The following is a 16,078-nucleotide window of genomic DNA, read 5'->3' on the forward strand; positions in this document are numbered from 1 at the left end:
CAACGATGCTTCTTCACCGCGCTGGTTTATACCGTACAGAAGGATAATTCCGACCCCAGCCCCGGTCCCGAGTCCACACGGCAGCTCCAGTATCTAGTCCGATGCAGAACTCCATTGAAGCCGAGCTCCTTCCCAACAGACCCAAATAGTAATACTACGGATGTCCAGACCTAATTACATACCAGCAGTGCTGACCGGTTTGAAAATCTGTCCAAACTGCATGCAACCGACTATGATGAAGGGAATATGAACCGAGCTGTATAAATAAGGAGCTAACAAGGTAGTTTGGTTTGCCGGTGAGAAGCAGCCAAACAGTTTGACCGGCAAAGTGGGATCAAATGGCGCACACGAGCGAGGCCTCGATGGTATGAGTCGAAGTGAAGCGAGTGTATGTAGGCCACCAATAATCGTGCATCGCAGCTGAGCGCAAGCGAGGTCGTTGAGAAAAGTTGGAATAGCCGCCATTCCTGAATCTCTAAAGCTATCCAGAATGACACCTTGAACCAGATTTCCGATTCGCATGATCAACCGGATAAGCAGAATCCACGATGCCAACTAGGTACAATGCCCAAATCTACTTGGTCAACGATTCATTTGAACTAGAAAACCAATTCAAATTGAAGTTGCCCCATCGGCGGGCCAGTGCCTTCGGTGACTGGGGGAGAAGGAAAACCCAGAAAGTGCGTATATTGCCATCATCTGGATAGTTCGCATGCAACTGAATGTTGTGATAAAAAATACTCTGCTGGCAAAAATCCCTAGAAGCACTTACAAATTGAAGCAAGCATGACAGAAGAACAAGAGAAGCGGAGAATCATTGTAAGAAAACAGACCAAAACAAGAAAGATTATCGTCGATCATTAAATTCCCAAATAACACGCACGCAGTAGTTAAAATCTGATGAGAAATCGTCGGATATATATTTAGAATCACTGAGTCAAACCTATCCTTCGGTATGCGTCTACAGCACTGCAGGCAGATCCATTAGTACGAATAATCATGGGGTAGTAGCCAGAAGGAGACGGAAGGAGAGGAGGTGTAGAGCAACTGACATAGGTAATTTTTTATTATATACTCTGTCGTCACAGTCGAGGGTGTGTCTGCTCCGTCTGTCACTGAGCTCGCGGAACTTGGAGGAGCCGCCTCTATTTCGGGCCACAGAACGTTTTGGGTCGTACAGACAGCAGAAGCGCAGTGTGCTCGTTCGGGTCCGGAGATGTCAGTTCGAAAAGAGCGCATCTCGAAATATCGTCGCCACGATAGCAACTCAGTTTCGAGTTTGGCCTGGCGAGCCTGCGCAGCTGAAGCGCGAGCCAACGCGGCTGAAGCCCGTGTGTTGCCGCTGGTCAATGTCTCCGTAAGGCAATCGTTCCTCGTTTGCAATTGAAATACTGCTCTGGCCCAGGATTCACACCCTAGTTCCCGTTCCAGTGCGGTCTCATTATCGCGTTCCCGTAGTGCGGTCTTCAATTCGCTGAGCTCGGCCTGAACGACTTGGTGCTGTGCACATTGTTCTGTGGCATTCCGTTTCAGAGACTCGATCTCGGCCATGAGCGCGCTGCGCTCGACACAGAACTCTGAATTCTCAGCCCTCAGCTTCTTGATCACTTCAATCCCTCTTAGGAGCTTTGCGGCGTAAAGCCCTACAGCCGCAGACACCAGCACCTCTTCGGGAGTGGTAAGAGTGGTAAGCTGTTGCTGCTCGGAAGCCGATCCGTTGTCTGGGGGATGCTGTAGCGAGCCCGTGATGTTCTCCGTTTCCGTAGCCGCTTCAGATATCAACATGCCTCCTCGAGGAATCCTTTCCTCTCCATCCGCGCGCAGGGCACTATAGTCAGAAAGAGCGGTTTGATGGCCGGGAGCCGTCTCGATTGCCTGCGCAGTACTATCCTCGGTAGAGGCTTCCTCTGCGCCCGACGACTCGTCACCATCGGCAGAAATGACGATTTCGTGGTCGGGAGCCGTCTCGGTTGCCTGCGCAGTACTCTCCTTGCCTTCCAAAATCTGCGTAATCGCTTTTGCCTTGTCTTGGATCATCTTCTTGCGTTCTGCTCTCTCCTTCAACACTCTTGCTTCTTCACGTTTCCGTAACTGCGCATGCACTTCGGCCTTCACGTCTTCGTCATCGATCCCATCCGTAAGCTTCTCGTATTCTCCAGCGATCTCCTCATCGATCTTCCGTTCAATCTGTAGATCCTCGTCAATCTTATCGGCAAGTAGTGTTTCGGTCTGACCCATCAAACCTGAGAGAGAATTGATTGTAAAACGGGTGTGCAGCCCAACCGATACTGGAGAATCGTTCCAGAACATGGACCTTGTTCCCGTCTCCCTGATAAATGACGTCATTGTGCCGGTGCGCCCATACGTCGTGGCAATAATAAACTCCTTGCCTGGGTAGAGGAGCTTGCAGTTCGCTGTCGGGCTTAATTTAGGCGCCTATAACCGCGTATCTTGGTGGGATGCATGTGCACGCACCCATGATTTGCTCTCGGTATCCCATAATATCGGCCATAGTAGTTTTGTGGGCGGGATGTCTTCGGTGAGTGGTTGTAGAGAGGTATATGAGATAGTTGAGGGGTGATGGTTCGATCCTAATGTGGAGAGGAGATCGGATCACGTTGGGCTCGGGTATGTAGAGTAGGTACAGAAAGGTTGACTGACCAGCCCTGAGTCGAGCCATGAGAGCTGGAGGCTGCAGCATAAGCCCCTCATGCTGTGTCACCGTGGGATATGACGCTGTGGCCGTCCCGCAGCCGTTGCATCGGCCAATGAAGTACTTGGTAACCGGTGCATAATCATTTCTTTCACCCGGGTTGGGTGTGTTTCTCAAAAGACCGTGGGATTTCCGGTAAGATGAACCATAAAGCACGGTGGAAATCTCTAAGGCCTCAAGATTACAAAAACTCGCAGTTACTAGAACCTTGATTATTCACCGCTCATCCCCCATAAAATGGATGGGTTCGTCGGCCCTTTCGAGATGGAATGTTCGGTATGATGATGTTGACGCCTGCGTAGACATGTCCGCGGGATAGGAGAAATGGGTTGGACCGTTGCCTTCGATTCCTTGTAAGGATCACTTGTTCGTCGGGTCGTAACTGACCGATTATCCACTGGTTAGGTTTCGTGGTATTTTTCGGGGCCCTAGGTACTTCTATCGGGCGCTTTTTGGGCGCATTGGACTTACCCAGTCGATGTACTCTACTCTAAAGGGTCTCCCGGCGAAGAACCTTTAAAGTCTGTCGACAGGCAGAGCTATTCAACAGATATCACTCATGCACTTAGTTAGTCAGCGGAGAGCTGTCGCAGGATTCTGCTATCACGTGGCGCTGCCAAGCCTATCTATAATCCAAACTAGCTTTGCAGTTACTACCTCAATTGTTCTTCAACCCTTGTGTTTCCACCTCGCGACCTCGCCTGTTACCTGCACCGAAACTTATCACCAATCACCACGCGCACCATGGCCGAATCGTCGTTAGCCGCCGACTTACTTGCCGATTTCAACGACTCTGATGAGGAGGAGGTTGACGAGAATGGTACTCCCGAGATTTCCAACGACCTTATCGACCAGCCTAATGGCCGTCACTCCAGATCGCGCGACTTGATGGAACTCGATGGCGACCAAGGGCCCGGCAATGACGAAGACGAAGAGATGACAGGGATGGAGCGGCTGGGACAAACGAAAGGGAAGGGAGAGTTGTCGATAGACGACGACGAGGAGACGACAAAGGCGAAGGTCGAGAGCATGCACCTAGTTGATGTAGACGATGTCCGGAGCGTCGCGGGACTGATGAAAGTCCTTGAACCGGTTTTGGAGGTGATCATCCCCCCTTTCCGGCTGTGGCACTGCTGAGGTGATTACTGACGTGAAAGTAGAGAATCAATCACTACAAGTCGCTGCCTCCAACACAAACTTCCCTAGGAAATGTCGAAGATAACCCCGAATACAAGCTGCTGGTGGAATCAAACGCCCACGCAGTATCAATCGATAATGAAATCATCTTGGTTCACAAGTTCATTCGCGACCATTACGCGATCCGCTTCCCGGAGCTCGAAACTCTTGTGCAAAACCCTCTTGACTACGCCAAATGCGTTTCGATAATCGGAAACAATCTCGATATTAAAGCTTTGGAGGAACAAAATGGACACAAGCTGCGATCTGTTCTTGACGGACCGACACTCATGATTGTTACTGTTGAAGCTACGACCAACGCTGGACGGCCGTTGACAGAAAAAGAGCTCGCGACTATTATGCGAGCCGCAGATATGTCATTGGCGCTGGATAGCGCAAAGCGAACCATCACGGCATACGTTGAGTCACGCATGTCCATCTTCGCGCCCAACACCTCAGCTATCATTGGCTCCCAAACTGCCGCACAGCTCATTAACTTTGCAGGTGGTCTCCGCGGCTTAGCCGCCACCCCCTCGTGCAACATTGCTGCGTTGGGCTCAAAACGCAACACCCAGGCTGGTCTCGCTACGAACATCGGTATCCGACAGCAGGGCTATCTCTACCACTCTCCCGTAATCCGACAAATCCCGAATGACTTGAAGAGGCAGGCCATGCGGATCGTCGCCGCCAAAGTCGTTCTGGCAAGTCGGATCGACTTCTCACATTCGTCCCCCGACGGCTCACAGGGAGAGGAGCTGAAGGAACAGGTTCTCGAAAAATTGGAGAAGCTCACAATCCCACCGCCCAATAAAGGAACCCGGGCACTTCCGGCACCGGATGACAAGCCGTCTCGGAAACGTGGTGGACGGAGAGCTAGAAAGGCAAAGGAAGCAACCGCCATGACGGATCTCCGGAAGGCGCAGAACCGGATGGCATTCGGCCGGCAGGAGGAGGAGACCAGCTACGGCATCGGCGACTCCACTAAGGGCATGGGGATGATCGGCCAGCAACAGAACGGCCGAGTCAGGGCATTGCAAGTCGATCAACGCACGCGTGCCAAGCTTGGAAAGAACAATCCTGGTTGGGCTGGAGTCGGCAGTGTTGCTGGTGGCGCACAGAGTCTCCTGCGCGGTTCTTCGTCTTCCAACCACGCACCCGGATTGGCAGCACTGGGCGGAAGAGGCATCATGGCGGGTACGAGTGGTTCCGCGAGTGGAACCGCGTCTTCGCTTGCGTTCACCCCGTTCCAGGGCATCGAACTTATTGATCCCAAGAAGCAGGAGGAGCGTAAGAGGAAGGCGGCAGCAGAGGAGGAAAGGTATTTCAGTGGAGGAACGTTCACGCAGGTGGGATCTGGGAGCATGTTGCCGCCTGCGAAGAAGCAGGATTCGGGTAAAGGCAAAGGAGGCCTGATGTTGCCGCCACCTTTGCCGAGGAAGTCATAAAGCTGGTTTCGCCCGGAAGAAGCATATCTGTGTATGGCCAGAAAAGTGGTAGAAGTCGTGATTGAGTTTTTTTTTTGCAGCCTCGCTATGTGTGGGTTGGCGTTGTGATCTGCTTGATTTGATTGCGTTATGTGTGTCTGCTTTGTTTGCGTTTGTTTCTCGTATCATATGGTTATCCAATAGTTATCTTGCAAGTCGCACGATCTATCGTGTCTGGGGGCAAGGGGGGTTCAGCAAGGTTCATTTTTAATGCGAAGGAGGCGACAGGAAGCGGTTATTGTCGTTGCTATGATTCATGAAGTTAACTGAGCATGCCCCGTTCAAAATGAGTCCCTGGGATCTCGTCCGTTCTGCCCTGTGCCATACCTCCAGTCCCTATCCAACTACCTAAGGTACTTACGTTATACTCGACCGGATGGTGGTGTGCAGACTCCATGGGTTAGGCAAGCTGTACCTCGCTCACTTTCTTCTCCGGCGACTTTCCTCTCAGGTATGTTCCCTATGTCCTACATCCACCGAACGAGCTGAAAATCCCCAGGACTCGTCCCGGACTGGGAATGGCGACGGTAATAAATGGCAATGGCGGAGGCAAGGTTAAGGTAGTTCTTATTAGTAGTGTGTGGATGTTCGCATGCTCCAAGACTAGCTAAGTGAAGGCCGGGGTCGCCTTAGTGAATTCCGCCGTCGGATGACGGTGTTCATCATCTACTATACCACAGGCTGGCAGAACAGTTACTCGTGGGGATCATTTACGGGAAGGGTACCGGTAGGTGCCTATCGGGCAGAAGAGAACAATTCGTTCGGCGAACCGGAGGCTTCAGCAGACGAGGTGGATTGGACGTTGAAACTACGGTATGCAGTAGGTATGTAGTAGGTATGCAGATCTGGTGATCGGATGATCATAGTGTGTCACTCGCGATAGTTTTCGCTTTGGTCTGTTCTGGTTACCGGATAACGTCGCTGTGAATGCTATCTGTTTACCTGGCGCTCGGCATGCTGCGCCGCCCAAAGTTTCATAACTACGGGTCAGATTCATTGGTAATCGATTAGGTTGGAATGAGAAGCCGGGGAAGCCGGGGAAGCCCCCATCACTGTTCCCAACCACAAACAAGCAGAACGGGACTTCTCGCTCATTTTCCCGAGGCACGAACTTGGGGTAAAGGAGATCAGTCACGGCCAGTGGCTGTCGCTGTGGCTGTGGCTGTGGCGATGGGTGATGGTTGAAAAGTCATTCAGTGCCGATAAGTCTTCACCAAGGTTGAAGCCTGGCCTTGTCGTAGCTGTCGCATCGCGCACATAGTGGCCATCGTGACGGCGACACAGCGGTTGCCGCGCTCTCTGTGAGCGGGGATATTGTCATATTCCTGGCTCTGGGCGAGGATGGCGTTTGTGTCGTTGAAAATAGACGCGGATGGCGCCATGTCGCACTACTGGGCGTAGATGGCATCGCGGTAGCGAGTTCGGGCAGCTCGGCGTAGCTACAACGTCGGACGCATCGTAGCTATCGCGACGGCGATACAGTGGTTATGGTGCCGTCTCCATGCGGGAATATCTCCGTGTTCCTGACTCTAGACGAGTGTTTCCGACATTGGGCTCAGATGGCGTCGTATCGTTAGAACTAAGCGCAGGTGGAGCGGCGACGGCGAGTTTAGGCGGCAAGGACGTGCGACACGCAGATGCTAGTGCCGGACGGAGGTGACGTCGTCCAGACCCCACGTTTTTTTTCATGATTAGAAGGGGCTTTTAGTATGACAGTCGCGGAGGACAACCCTTGACTGTCACCAGGACTTAGGCGAAGGTTCCCCATGTAATTGAACGCACTCCTGATCCCTATTTGGAGTCCGTAGCCACCCCCCAAGGTGTTCTATTATGGCTAGGTACCTCGTAGTAATGAGTTGAAATCACTATATATCACCGGGTAACATTTGCACTTAGCGGACGTTGATTGCGGAGCACGCAGGCCACGAGCAGTAGCTAACACGGTCAGCGAGTCGAATTGGCTTACTCCGTTGTGCGTCTGAGGTGGCAAGTATGCACTTGGATTAGTTGCTTATCCTCTTGCTCTGTTTTTGTGATACTCGTCGACGGTTCGGCGATCGCCAACAAAACGATCTGGAGATGAGGAATAGAGAAAGTGTAGTGGAGTTTTATGATCGGAGTCATCCAAGATCGCCTGGCTAGCTCCTCAGGAAGAAGCGAGCGATGGCAACCGACACAACCCATCACGGCTTTTTCGTCCTATCCTCTACATAGAAGGTCCTCAGCCCGTTGCTGTGGTTATACCCGCCGTTTCGTTCCGTTCACGTTCACAAAAGGCCAACAGAACCTCCCTATTGGACAAGCGATTGCAAAACTTGAGGCTTCATGCTCTTTATGACTAATTGGTGTCTTGAGTCCTGTCGTGAATCAAGTATTGAGGAATCTATCTATTATTCACATCTCTAGATCCCCGCAGCTGCATTTTCCGCTTGGTCCTTACCCAGAAAACTCTACCATACACCCTCTAAGTTCACACTCAACCTTTTCATAAAATGCCCTCTGTAGTCTCGCAGGCGTCAGATCCTCCTCATCGATCGCAAAGTTGCAATAAAAGCACCTCCTAACAACGAGGCCGTACCGCCGGCCCATAACGCGGTCGATAGTCTTAGCGAGTCCCTGGGCGCCGGCATACTCCCTGGCGTGATTCCACTCCTTCTCCGCAGCCTCCCCCTTCTCCCCCTCCATACACAGATTCTTCAAGGTATCTCCATACCCAATTTCTATAAGCGCGATTGCGAGTGAATACAGTTGTTCGTTCTTTGCCAGACAGGTGCCGGTATTGTAAGCGGGTTTCGAGGTGGATGGGTTGAAGTGCACAGAGATGTGCGGAAAGTCCAAGGCGGCGGAAGAGTCGCCGTCTTGCATGAAGTATATGTCGCCAGTCCGCCAGTTCTCGCGGAACCAGTTGGTTGTGTAGAAGCCGAAGCGGAGGAGGGAGGCAGAGAGGATCCATGCCAGCCGGTAGCGTCGTGTGGGAGGTAGGATGGACCGCGTCCGTGATAATGGCGCGCGCTCAAATACTCGTGGGAGGGATATTCGCGATACGGAAGGTTTTTGGAACTCGGTGTAGATGTGTCGATGGGCGTCTGTACTCGGAAGAGCGCCGAGGTAAGAGGGGGTGTTTATGGGAGAAGTGAGTGAGCTTATGGAAGAGCAAAGGTCCGTGAGGGTTTCGCTGAGCGAGGCAGCGGAGCCATCCGTTTCGTATACAAACTGGAGCTTCTTCTTAGGTTTCATAACTGTTGCTGCTTCCTTTGGGGGAAGTTTGGTGTATGGAGGTGGTGCCGGTGTGCTGGTGGGTGTTGGGGCACCCGGGTCTGTTCGAACGGAAAGACAGGTGCAGGATACTTTCTCTTCCACCCCGGATGGTGTTAGGAAGAGTTTAAAGCTGGTGTTCTGAACCTCCATTCGTTTTCCATTTTCCAGCCTTTCTATCTCGGCCTCCTTCTCCGACTCGCATTGCAGCTGGAAGTAGAAGCGGTGGCAAGTGCAGTTGACCACCGACGCCATCGCGGCAAACACCCGCTTCGCCGTTTTTTGCACCTCCGTCACTTGAGGCATGCGGTCTATAGCCACGGGCGCTTTTGAGGCCAAGACAGGCTTGGGTTCTGTGGCGCGGTAACGGCGCTTTTGCGAGGCCTCTCTTTGCCGTCCTACGCGAGTTAGCCGGAAAGCCGACGGGATACACAGAGACACATACGCAAGTTTAGCAGATCACCTAGTTGGGCTCGCAGTAAAGTCAAGAGCGCATCAAGATTTGGAGTCTCGGATGGCCGATGCAGTTTCTTGTACATGTTCTTGATCGATCCCGCCTGTTCCGACCTCGTTAATAACTTTTCCCCAGAGAAAATTCCCGGCCAATTCAACCCACCAGCTTCTGATCTTTGTCGGCGGTAACTGTAACCTTGGTGATCTCCTTCTCCAGCTCCTCGATGGTCCCTCTAATTATCGCGAAGGGTAGTACGCTCTCGTCGAAGAAAGCGCCGAGATGTGCCTTGAACTTCTCCTGGAAATCGCGATCTTCCCACATCGGATGGCCTTCGTTCGACAGCATCTCGCGTATCAGGGCCTCGTCGAAATCTGACGAGAAGAGGAGGATGCATTCATTGTCGAAGAGTTTCTTCTGCAGGGAGATTTGCGCATTGAGGGTACGCAGTTTCCGGGGAAAATTCTTGGTGGCGGCGATCCGGTTCGTGAGTGACTGTACCGCCTGATATGTTGGGACTATGAGGCCCACGGCACCCAAGAGAAGGCCCGTTACTTCCATACTGGCGGCGACGGAAGCGCGAAGTGAGGTGGAGGTCGAAGCGGGGTTATATCAGAACGATTTCCGGCAATGTATTTCGTCAGAGCTTCGCCACACTAGAATGAGGTCGGGCACGCTGTCGCCGATCAATCGATCAATTGCGAATCAGGAAGTTCTAGGCAGCAGGGTGCTGCGCCTTTTTTGCAAGCATCCTGATGCGATGCGGGGGCGGCGCATGGCGGGGCGCTTGTGACTGTGCCCATGGAAGGGCTCGTAAATTGCCGAAGGATTATGATCGTACCCTGCTTGTCATCCTTGCACAAAGCTGCCTGCCATATCCCGCACGCTTCGCCCCACCACTAACAACCAAACACAACCGACTAGATGTCTTTACAGAGAGCGGGGGGAGTGAAGATTTTCGAGAAAGCAGAGCAGGCGCCGCAGCTACGACTTCCACTTCCAACTTCCACCTCCAATGGTGTCCTACGATCGCGACCATCACCATAGCAACGGCAACAACTCCAGTGGTCCTTCGAAGGAGAGTGAGCCCTCCGCCGGCTTTTGCAGGGAGCTTTTCGATCTCATACGTGACCTCTTCAACGCCCTTAACCTGTCTGGAAGAGTCAGTGACGATGATTCCGAGGAAGCATTTCTGGCCCAAAACGAGGCGGGGCGATTTCGCATCTGGGGGTCTGGCTTCGACGTTGCAGATGGCGGGCTGGACGAGCTGTTGGATGGATCGGTGTTGCAGGGTGCGGTCGTGGTGCAGTTCGTTGGGATCGCTCGAAAACTGAGTCGATGTATGGCCGTTATTCCGGTGTGATGGACGGATGAGTTGACGCGAATTGCTCAGATGTCGAACGCGATTCCGACCTCTTTCGCTACCTCACATCCACACTCGAAAAGGCAGAATATCTCTTCCCCGAAGCTGTCGAAGACGGAGATGAGGATGAGTTGGATCTCCTGGAAACCCTCGAGGATGTCTCGATCCTCAATGACGGGCTATATCAGCTCACTCCCTTCCTCGAATCGATCCCGATCGAATATGAGGAGAATGGAGAGCATCAACATCCTGGCCTTATCACCACGGGCACGGCGGAGATCAAAGCGCTGTATGTCAACATCCTCGACAAATGGCCCTCAGCAGAGGTCAACATTGCGCTGGTAGACCGTCTGGCAACGTTGAACGGGCGACGCAAAAAGCGAATATGGGAATTGAAGGAAAAGCACGAAAGAGCTCCACCGGAACCACCCAGCGCAGGAGGAGGGGGGCTAGGGTATTCCCCTAGCTCATATGCCCCATCAACCAGGTACACTATGGGCTCTAGTATTGCTTCGATACCGTCGAGTCTTCAGACATTACAGGATGATCGCAACTACGCCAGGAGCGAGGCAAGCATGAGTTCACTTAACAGCATGGACCTGGCAGTTGTTGGAGTCACCACGATACCACCACCGCCCGTGAGATTGGGTCCTGGTGTTAGCTTCCAGTGCAATCTGTGCTTTGAGACATTGCACGGAGTCGAAACGAAGTATCGATGGAAGTAAGCTTGCCCCTTGCCTATGAGAGCTAATCCTATCATGTTAAACCATGTTCGAAGCATACTGATAGTGTCGAAGAAAGCACGTATTCAAAGACCTACAGCCCTACAGTTGCTCGTTCTTACAATGCCCACTACCCGTAACTCATCTCTTCAACTCTCGCACTGAATGGGTAAACCACGAATTCGACGTGCACCGATCTCTCCCTTGCTGGATTTGCATAACCGACTGCGGCCTTGAGTTCGACGACCAACACACCTTCCGCGACCACCTTACAGCCCATCTCGGTACCGAAATTCCGGATAACGAGCTCACCGAAATAGTGAGGAAATGCGGGCAGAGAAAACCTATGCCTGCAACGCAGACAACCGTGTGCCCCTTATGCCGCGAAACGATCCCGGAGACGAAACGGAGCATAAGCAAGCATCTTGGGAGGCATATGGAAGAGATTTCGCTTGCAGTCGTGCCGACGGAGAACTACAACCTCGAATGGGAAGAAAGCTCCGAAGAGGGCGAAGCGAGCTCCACAGATGAGGAAGGCGATGGGGGGATCGGTCATCATCTCACCATGGAAGCCCGGAGGAGGAGTACAGAAATCGTCGCCAGCGTGCTGACAACATGTTTCAATCGTATACATGAAAGGTATTCAAAGCTGTTAACGTCTGTTGATAATCCGGATTGGAAGAAGGGGGTATTTTCGCTCGTGAAGACCTATGATGCGAGTGGCAAGTGCCTAGATGTTATGAGGGAGGATCTTTTAGCAGAGATATCGATAATGTTAGGAGACGAGCCGGAAATCGTGGGCATCAGAAGCGCAGCTAGTTCGACCGAGGACTACGACTTGTTTCTCGATCAGAAAATATACGATCAGGTTTATTACCATCTACACACCAGACAGGCAGCCCCTGCATTTCAACAGTAGTTACCCCCGATCATTCGAGTGTGCCGTTTGTGAATGTCGCTCACATAGATGCAGATGCCACAACTGCGAAGATGTCTTCACATCGAGCAGGCGGGATTGCCCTAATTGCGGCCATAATTTCTGTACCCACTGTGGAAGTGCTATTCTTGCAGCAAGCATGCATTCTGCGGTTGAGGGTCAGCTCGTGGGATCCGTATTGCCAAAGCTCGCGAACAGGCCGCCAGTACCCAACGACCATATTGGGCCAAGCTCATATACTCCGGATAATCTTTCACACCTTTCTAGTCCTCTCCAAACCAAACAGTCCGAACCTGACGCCCCTGACGTCGTCTTGTACCCTCCGGGCCCTCCAGACCCTCCAGAAATTACCATCACACCAAGCCCAGAGCTTCAAGCTAAGCGGCCTGAACCGAAACCAACCGCCGTAGCCGGCTCTGCCACTGGAACCGATGCTGGAACCAGTGCTGATGTGGTCACTCGATCCATCGTCGTTGATAAGAAGCACTACCCCCGGTTGATTGGGGCAGGCGGTGGGTCATTCGATAAAAACCCCTGATAGGACTCCAGCTGATTCTGTTTCCGATCCCTTTCCAGGTGCAACACTGGCCACGATCATTTTAGAATCAGGAGGCCCAGTCACTAAATCAGCGCAATCTCGAGTGGTGCGATTTCCTCGATCTGACTCGCCGTCGAAACGGGTGGTCGTAACGGCAAGTCTACCCGTGGCCGAGGCCATCGTGGAACGCATCAAACTCATGGTCGCCGAGTTTGATGGGAAAGGCCCGAAGCCGAACGACCCCATTACCCCGAAGGATCAAGTTAGGGAACGTTACGAGAGGGTAGAGCAGATGGCTACTCAGGGTCGCAGCCCTGCCATATCGGAGGCGGATAGTCGGAACGCCAGTCCTAGTCGACCAACCATTTCCGTGGGGAGGGCCGCCTCTCAGACTGCAGTACCACCCCCCTCTTTTTATTTGATGTTTCCTCCATGAAAGGTTACTAACGAACCGAATGTAGGAGATCCGCGGGAAAGGAAAAGCACCGGTTATACGGCCATCGCCAGAAGTAAAACCGTGGGACGATGAAAATATAGACGGCCAATACCATCAGGAGCCAGCACCGAGGACTAAGGGTTCGCGCAGAAGAGACAGGAAGAAAAAGGGGGATTCTGCTCGTCGGGAAGCTGAGCCATAGGGAGCCTGCTCATGAAGGAAATGAGATGGTTGTGGACTGTACATTATAATGGACGGGGATGAAGTCTAGAGACAATTATAGAGGTTGTATTACAATATTTGGTATACATCTTGAGTGTAATTGGTGGGAGCTGGCACCTCAAGATCTTTCGAGTTCATCAGTCGCATGGAAATCATTCCTTCACACTGCTGTGTCGGATACGGCATCTACGGCAACGATTCACAACCCGTCCAAGACCCCGCAGGTCTACAGTACCAACCCCCGCAGGGGCAAGATCCGAGAGGCCCGGGGCCAATGAGGGCATATTCACCAGACGGAGGACGTATGGGTCCTCCGCAGTGAGGAATTCCACCGAGGACTTACGGGCAGGGGCGACGGGCAGCCACCTGCTATAACTGTGCCCGTCCGGGCCACTACGAATCTCAGTGCCAGGAGCCGAGGGCATCCGACGAATTCAGACAGTCTATCATCAGTCAGGTCCTGTATCAGAGAGCATACCCCAGTGACGAACCACCACGGAATACGTATCAACCTCATCCACCAGCCACTCCACCGAGCCTCCAGGCGTCGAGCCAGGGCAGACTCTACAGAAGGAGAATCAAATCCAGGTTCGAGCTGGCCCAATGGCCTCAGGAGTCGAAGGAATTCGGTGTACCAATTTCGATCCAATCTCTGCACTCCGAGATACGGAGGTGACAGGGTTGACCTGGGGAAGTCTCCTGGAGGTGGCCCCGAGTATACGTACTAAAGTTAAACGGGCACTAGTACAGGAGCGTCTCCCCCACAATCGATCACGAAAGGAGAAGGAGGTGGCCACGGGAGAGGCGGTAATCCAGTATAGAGAGGACGACGATATTGACATCGCACCTCCGGAACCACGCGGCATGATTACGAACTTTTATATCGTAGCCAAGGTAACTCAAAGTATGACTCCAAGTTCGAAGATCCAGCCGACGAGCCTCTTCCGGGTCACCAAGGTCATGATTGGGGGGTCCGGTCTCAACATGATGCTACTGGATCTGGCGGAGCACATGCATCTCAAGCTCATACCCCAGGATGAAGTCGTTATTATGATAACCGCCTCCACGTTTCGTGCCATCGAATACTATGTCAATATCGACGTGCAAACTGCAGGTGTAGTGGTAAAACTGCGATGCTACTGTCTCCCTGCAGGTATCCGACCTTCATTCACCATCCTCCTTGGCCGTAGCTGGATGAAACAAGTACGAGCTAAGGTGGATTACTCAGATGATACGTACTCCATTCGCGGCGCAGCCGGCAATAGATATGTACTGCAGTCTACATCCGTGACACCGACGAATATCTACGAAGAGATTCCAGTACGACGCCGTCGAGACGGCCTCAAGTACCAATACCGTGGATATCGAGACCTGCGAGGAAGTTGATTTGAGCCTAGAGGAAGGAGACGAAGGTTTGACTGGTGGATTTAATTGTTTGAAGCGGGAAGAAGTCGGTATATGGAAATCGGCAACGTTGCGATCGAAAGTACTAGTCAGATTAGAGGGTGTTAGTGACGATCAGCATGGAGGAAGGACTCGAATTAGGATCGTACGTGCGGAGAATTGTTGAAGAAAGCTTGCGTAGATTTCATCATTAGCAACTACATGTGCGGCGGAGATTTCGGTGAATTGTTTTGACTTTGAGATCAGTGAGAGAGCCTATTGGCGCGAAGAAGATTGTTAGCTAGCGAGAGAGGGCAAGGGTTAGATTTAAGAGATTCGGGGGTTTGGTAGAGAGAGGGGGTCTGTTTCTGTTCTGTTCTGTCTGTTCGTCCGGTCGTCTCATGTTCATCATAGATCATAGACCACCCGAATAATTCATCAACTTTCTTGTCTCATCCCGTTTTTGGGTCTCTCACTAGCGAAGTAAGTGCAGCCATAAGGACGGCCCGCACAGGGGAATGGACAGCGTAAAAGCAAGCACCCGGGAACGCAAAGCCGGCGGTAATTATTCACGATTGCAACTTTCCTGGTATTTCAAGGCCGCAATGATATCGAAGCGGGGTAAGTACCGATTATCGGCAATGCTGCGTTCGCAGCACTCTGAGAACATGCACTCTGGCTCCGCGGGTATGATCACGAGCTTGTCACTCGACCTGTAACCTCCGTCTCGGGAACCAACACCATGCAGGGTGGTGAATCGTCCGTCAAGACGCCAGTCGAATAGGCGACTGCGGTCTGTAGGGCGGGGCGGTTCCGGGCAGGTTTTCTAGCGGACTGGGTAGTCCGTCCAGTCCAAAGAATGAAGGCCCGGATACCCTACTGGTACCTATAGGTACCTGATAACCTTAGCGTGCTGTGCATCGGGGTTTATACCGGGAGAGCTTGGTTGGAGTACTTTTGGCACTGTCGCAGGCGGCAGAAATCAGCCATGGTCGATCATGGTTATCTTGCTTGGTCTTACGTACTATACACCACCGTGGAATCTATGCAGTATACAGGACACAGCCACGCAGCCACGCAGCCCTACAGAAATACAGTTGCACAGGTGCACAGCGGCGCCGCCAGCAGTGTCCTACTAGTGTCCCATTCCATTCCGGGCCCTGTAGGGTATCCGTCCTCATTTCTCGGGCCCGAAATTTTGTAGGTTATAATGGTCCTTGTTCTCTTCAGCCAGACTCATTCCGTCCCGTCTTGGGCAACCCCAAAGACGGACTGAAGGCCCTATTCACACCTTTGCCATCCGCGCCATCCCAACTATCCGGGTACCTAGGCAAAGTCCCAGATACCAGCAGGATAGCTGGGAAGACAGTTCCACTGGTTGAAAGCTGGTGAGATTGC

General features: G+C 52.4%; 4 protein-coding genes across 4 annotated transcripts; 2 read left to right on the plus strand and 2 right to left on the minus strand.

Moving 5' to 3' along the window:
* Positions 1–548: 548 nt before the first annotated feature.
* On the minus strand, positions 549–2,676 carry BZA05DRAFT_393992 (uncharacterized protein). Its single transcript, XM_051483285.1, has 3 exons — positions 2,476–2,676; positions 1,053–2,414; positions 549–969 (listed from the first exon to the last, which is right to left on the minus strand). The coding sequence occupies exons 1-3, from the start codon at positions 2,510–2,512 to the stop codon at positions 962–964; spliced, it is 1,407 nt and encodes a 468-aa protein (XP_051340863.1). The 5' UTR covers positions 2,513–2,676; the 3' UTR covers positions 549–961.
* Positions 2,677–3,457: 781 nt separating this feature from the next.
* On the plus strand, positions 3,458–5,334 carry BZA05DRAFT_335470 (uncharacterized protein; the record flags this gene model as incomplete). Its single annotated transcript, XM_051480769.1, has 2 exons — positions 3,458–3,814; positions 3,874–5,334. The coding sequence occupies 2 exons, from the start codon at positions 3,458–3,460 to the stop codon at positions 5,332–5,334; spliced, it is 1,818 nt and encodes a 605-aa protein (XP_051340864.1).
* A 2,363-nt stretch (positions 5,335–7,697) lies between these two features.
* Positions 7,698–9,771, minus strand: BZA05DRAFT_393997 (uncharacterized protein). The gene is made up of 3 exons (XM_051483286.1): positions 9,245–9,771; positions 9,074–9,185; positions 7,698–9,026 (listed from the first exon to the last, which is right to left on the minus strand). The coding sequence occupies exons 1-3, from the start codon at positions 9,638–9,640 to the stop codon at positions 7,810–7,812; spliced, it is 1,725 nt and encodes a 574-aa protein (XP_051340865.1). The 5' UTR covers positions 9,641–9,771; the 3' UTR covers positions 7,698–7,809.
* Positions 9,772–9,949: 178 nt separating this feature from the next.
* BZA05DRAFT_393998 (uncharacterized protein) lies at positions 9,950–13,362 on the plus strand. The gene is made up of 5 exons (XM_051483287.1): positions 9,950–10,419; positions 10,473–11,163; positions 11,240–12,079; positions 12,138–12,613; positions 12,678–13,362. Exons 1-5 carry the CDS (start codon positions 10,095–10,097, stop codon positions 13,073–13,075), a joined length of 2,730 nt encoding a protein of 909 aa, XP_051340866.1. The 5' UTR covers positions 9,950–10,094; the 3' UTR covers positions 13,076–13,362.
* Positions 13,363–16,078: the final 2,716 nt, after the last annotated feature.

Source organism: Tricharina praecox (genome assembly GCF_024521635.1).
Source record: "Tricharina praecox strain CBS 144465 chromosome Unknown BZA05scaffold_8, whole genome shotgun sequence".
Lineage (NCBI taxonomy): Eukaryota > Fungi > Ascomycota > Pezizomycetes > Pezizales > Pyronemataceae > Tricharina > Tricharina praecox.

Bases quoted from the DNA above. Each gene is read 5' to 3' on its own strand.
- BZA05DRAFT_393992 (XM_051483285.1), bottom strand. From the start codon at position 2,512: ATGGCCGATATTATGGGATACCGAGAGCAAATCATGG. The intron at 2,415-2,475 runs GTGCGTGCACAT...TAAGCCCGACAG, and splicing joins ATACCGAGAGCAAATCATGG to CGAACTGCAAGCTCCTCTAC.
- BZA05DRAFT_393997 (XM_051483286.1), bottom strand. From the start codon at position 9,640: ATGGAAGTAACGGGCCTTCTCTTGGGTGCCGTGGGCCTCATAGTCCCA. The intron at 9,186-9,244 runs GTGGGTTGAATT...AGGTCGGAACAG, and splicing joins CCGACAAAGATCAGAAGCTG to GCGGGATCGATCAAGAACAT. The intron at 9,027-9,073 runs GTATGTGTCTCT...TAACTCGCGTAG, and splicing joins AGGTGATCTGCTAAACTTGC to GACGGCAAAGAGAGGCCTCG.
- BZA05DRAFT_393998 (XM_051483287.1), top strand. From the start codon at position 10,095: ATGGTGTCCTACGATCGCGACCATCACCATAGCAACGGCAACAACTCC. The intron at 12,080-12,137 runs GTAGTTACCCCC...ACATAGATGCAG, and splicing joins GCAGCCCCTGCATTTCAACA to ATGCCACAACTGCGAAGATG. The intron at 12,614-12,677 runs GTGGGTCATTCG...ATCCCTTTCCAG, and splicing joins CCGGTTGATTGGGGCAGGCG to GTGCAACACTGGCCACGATC.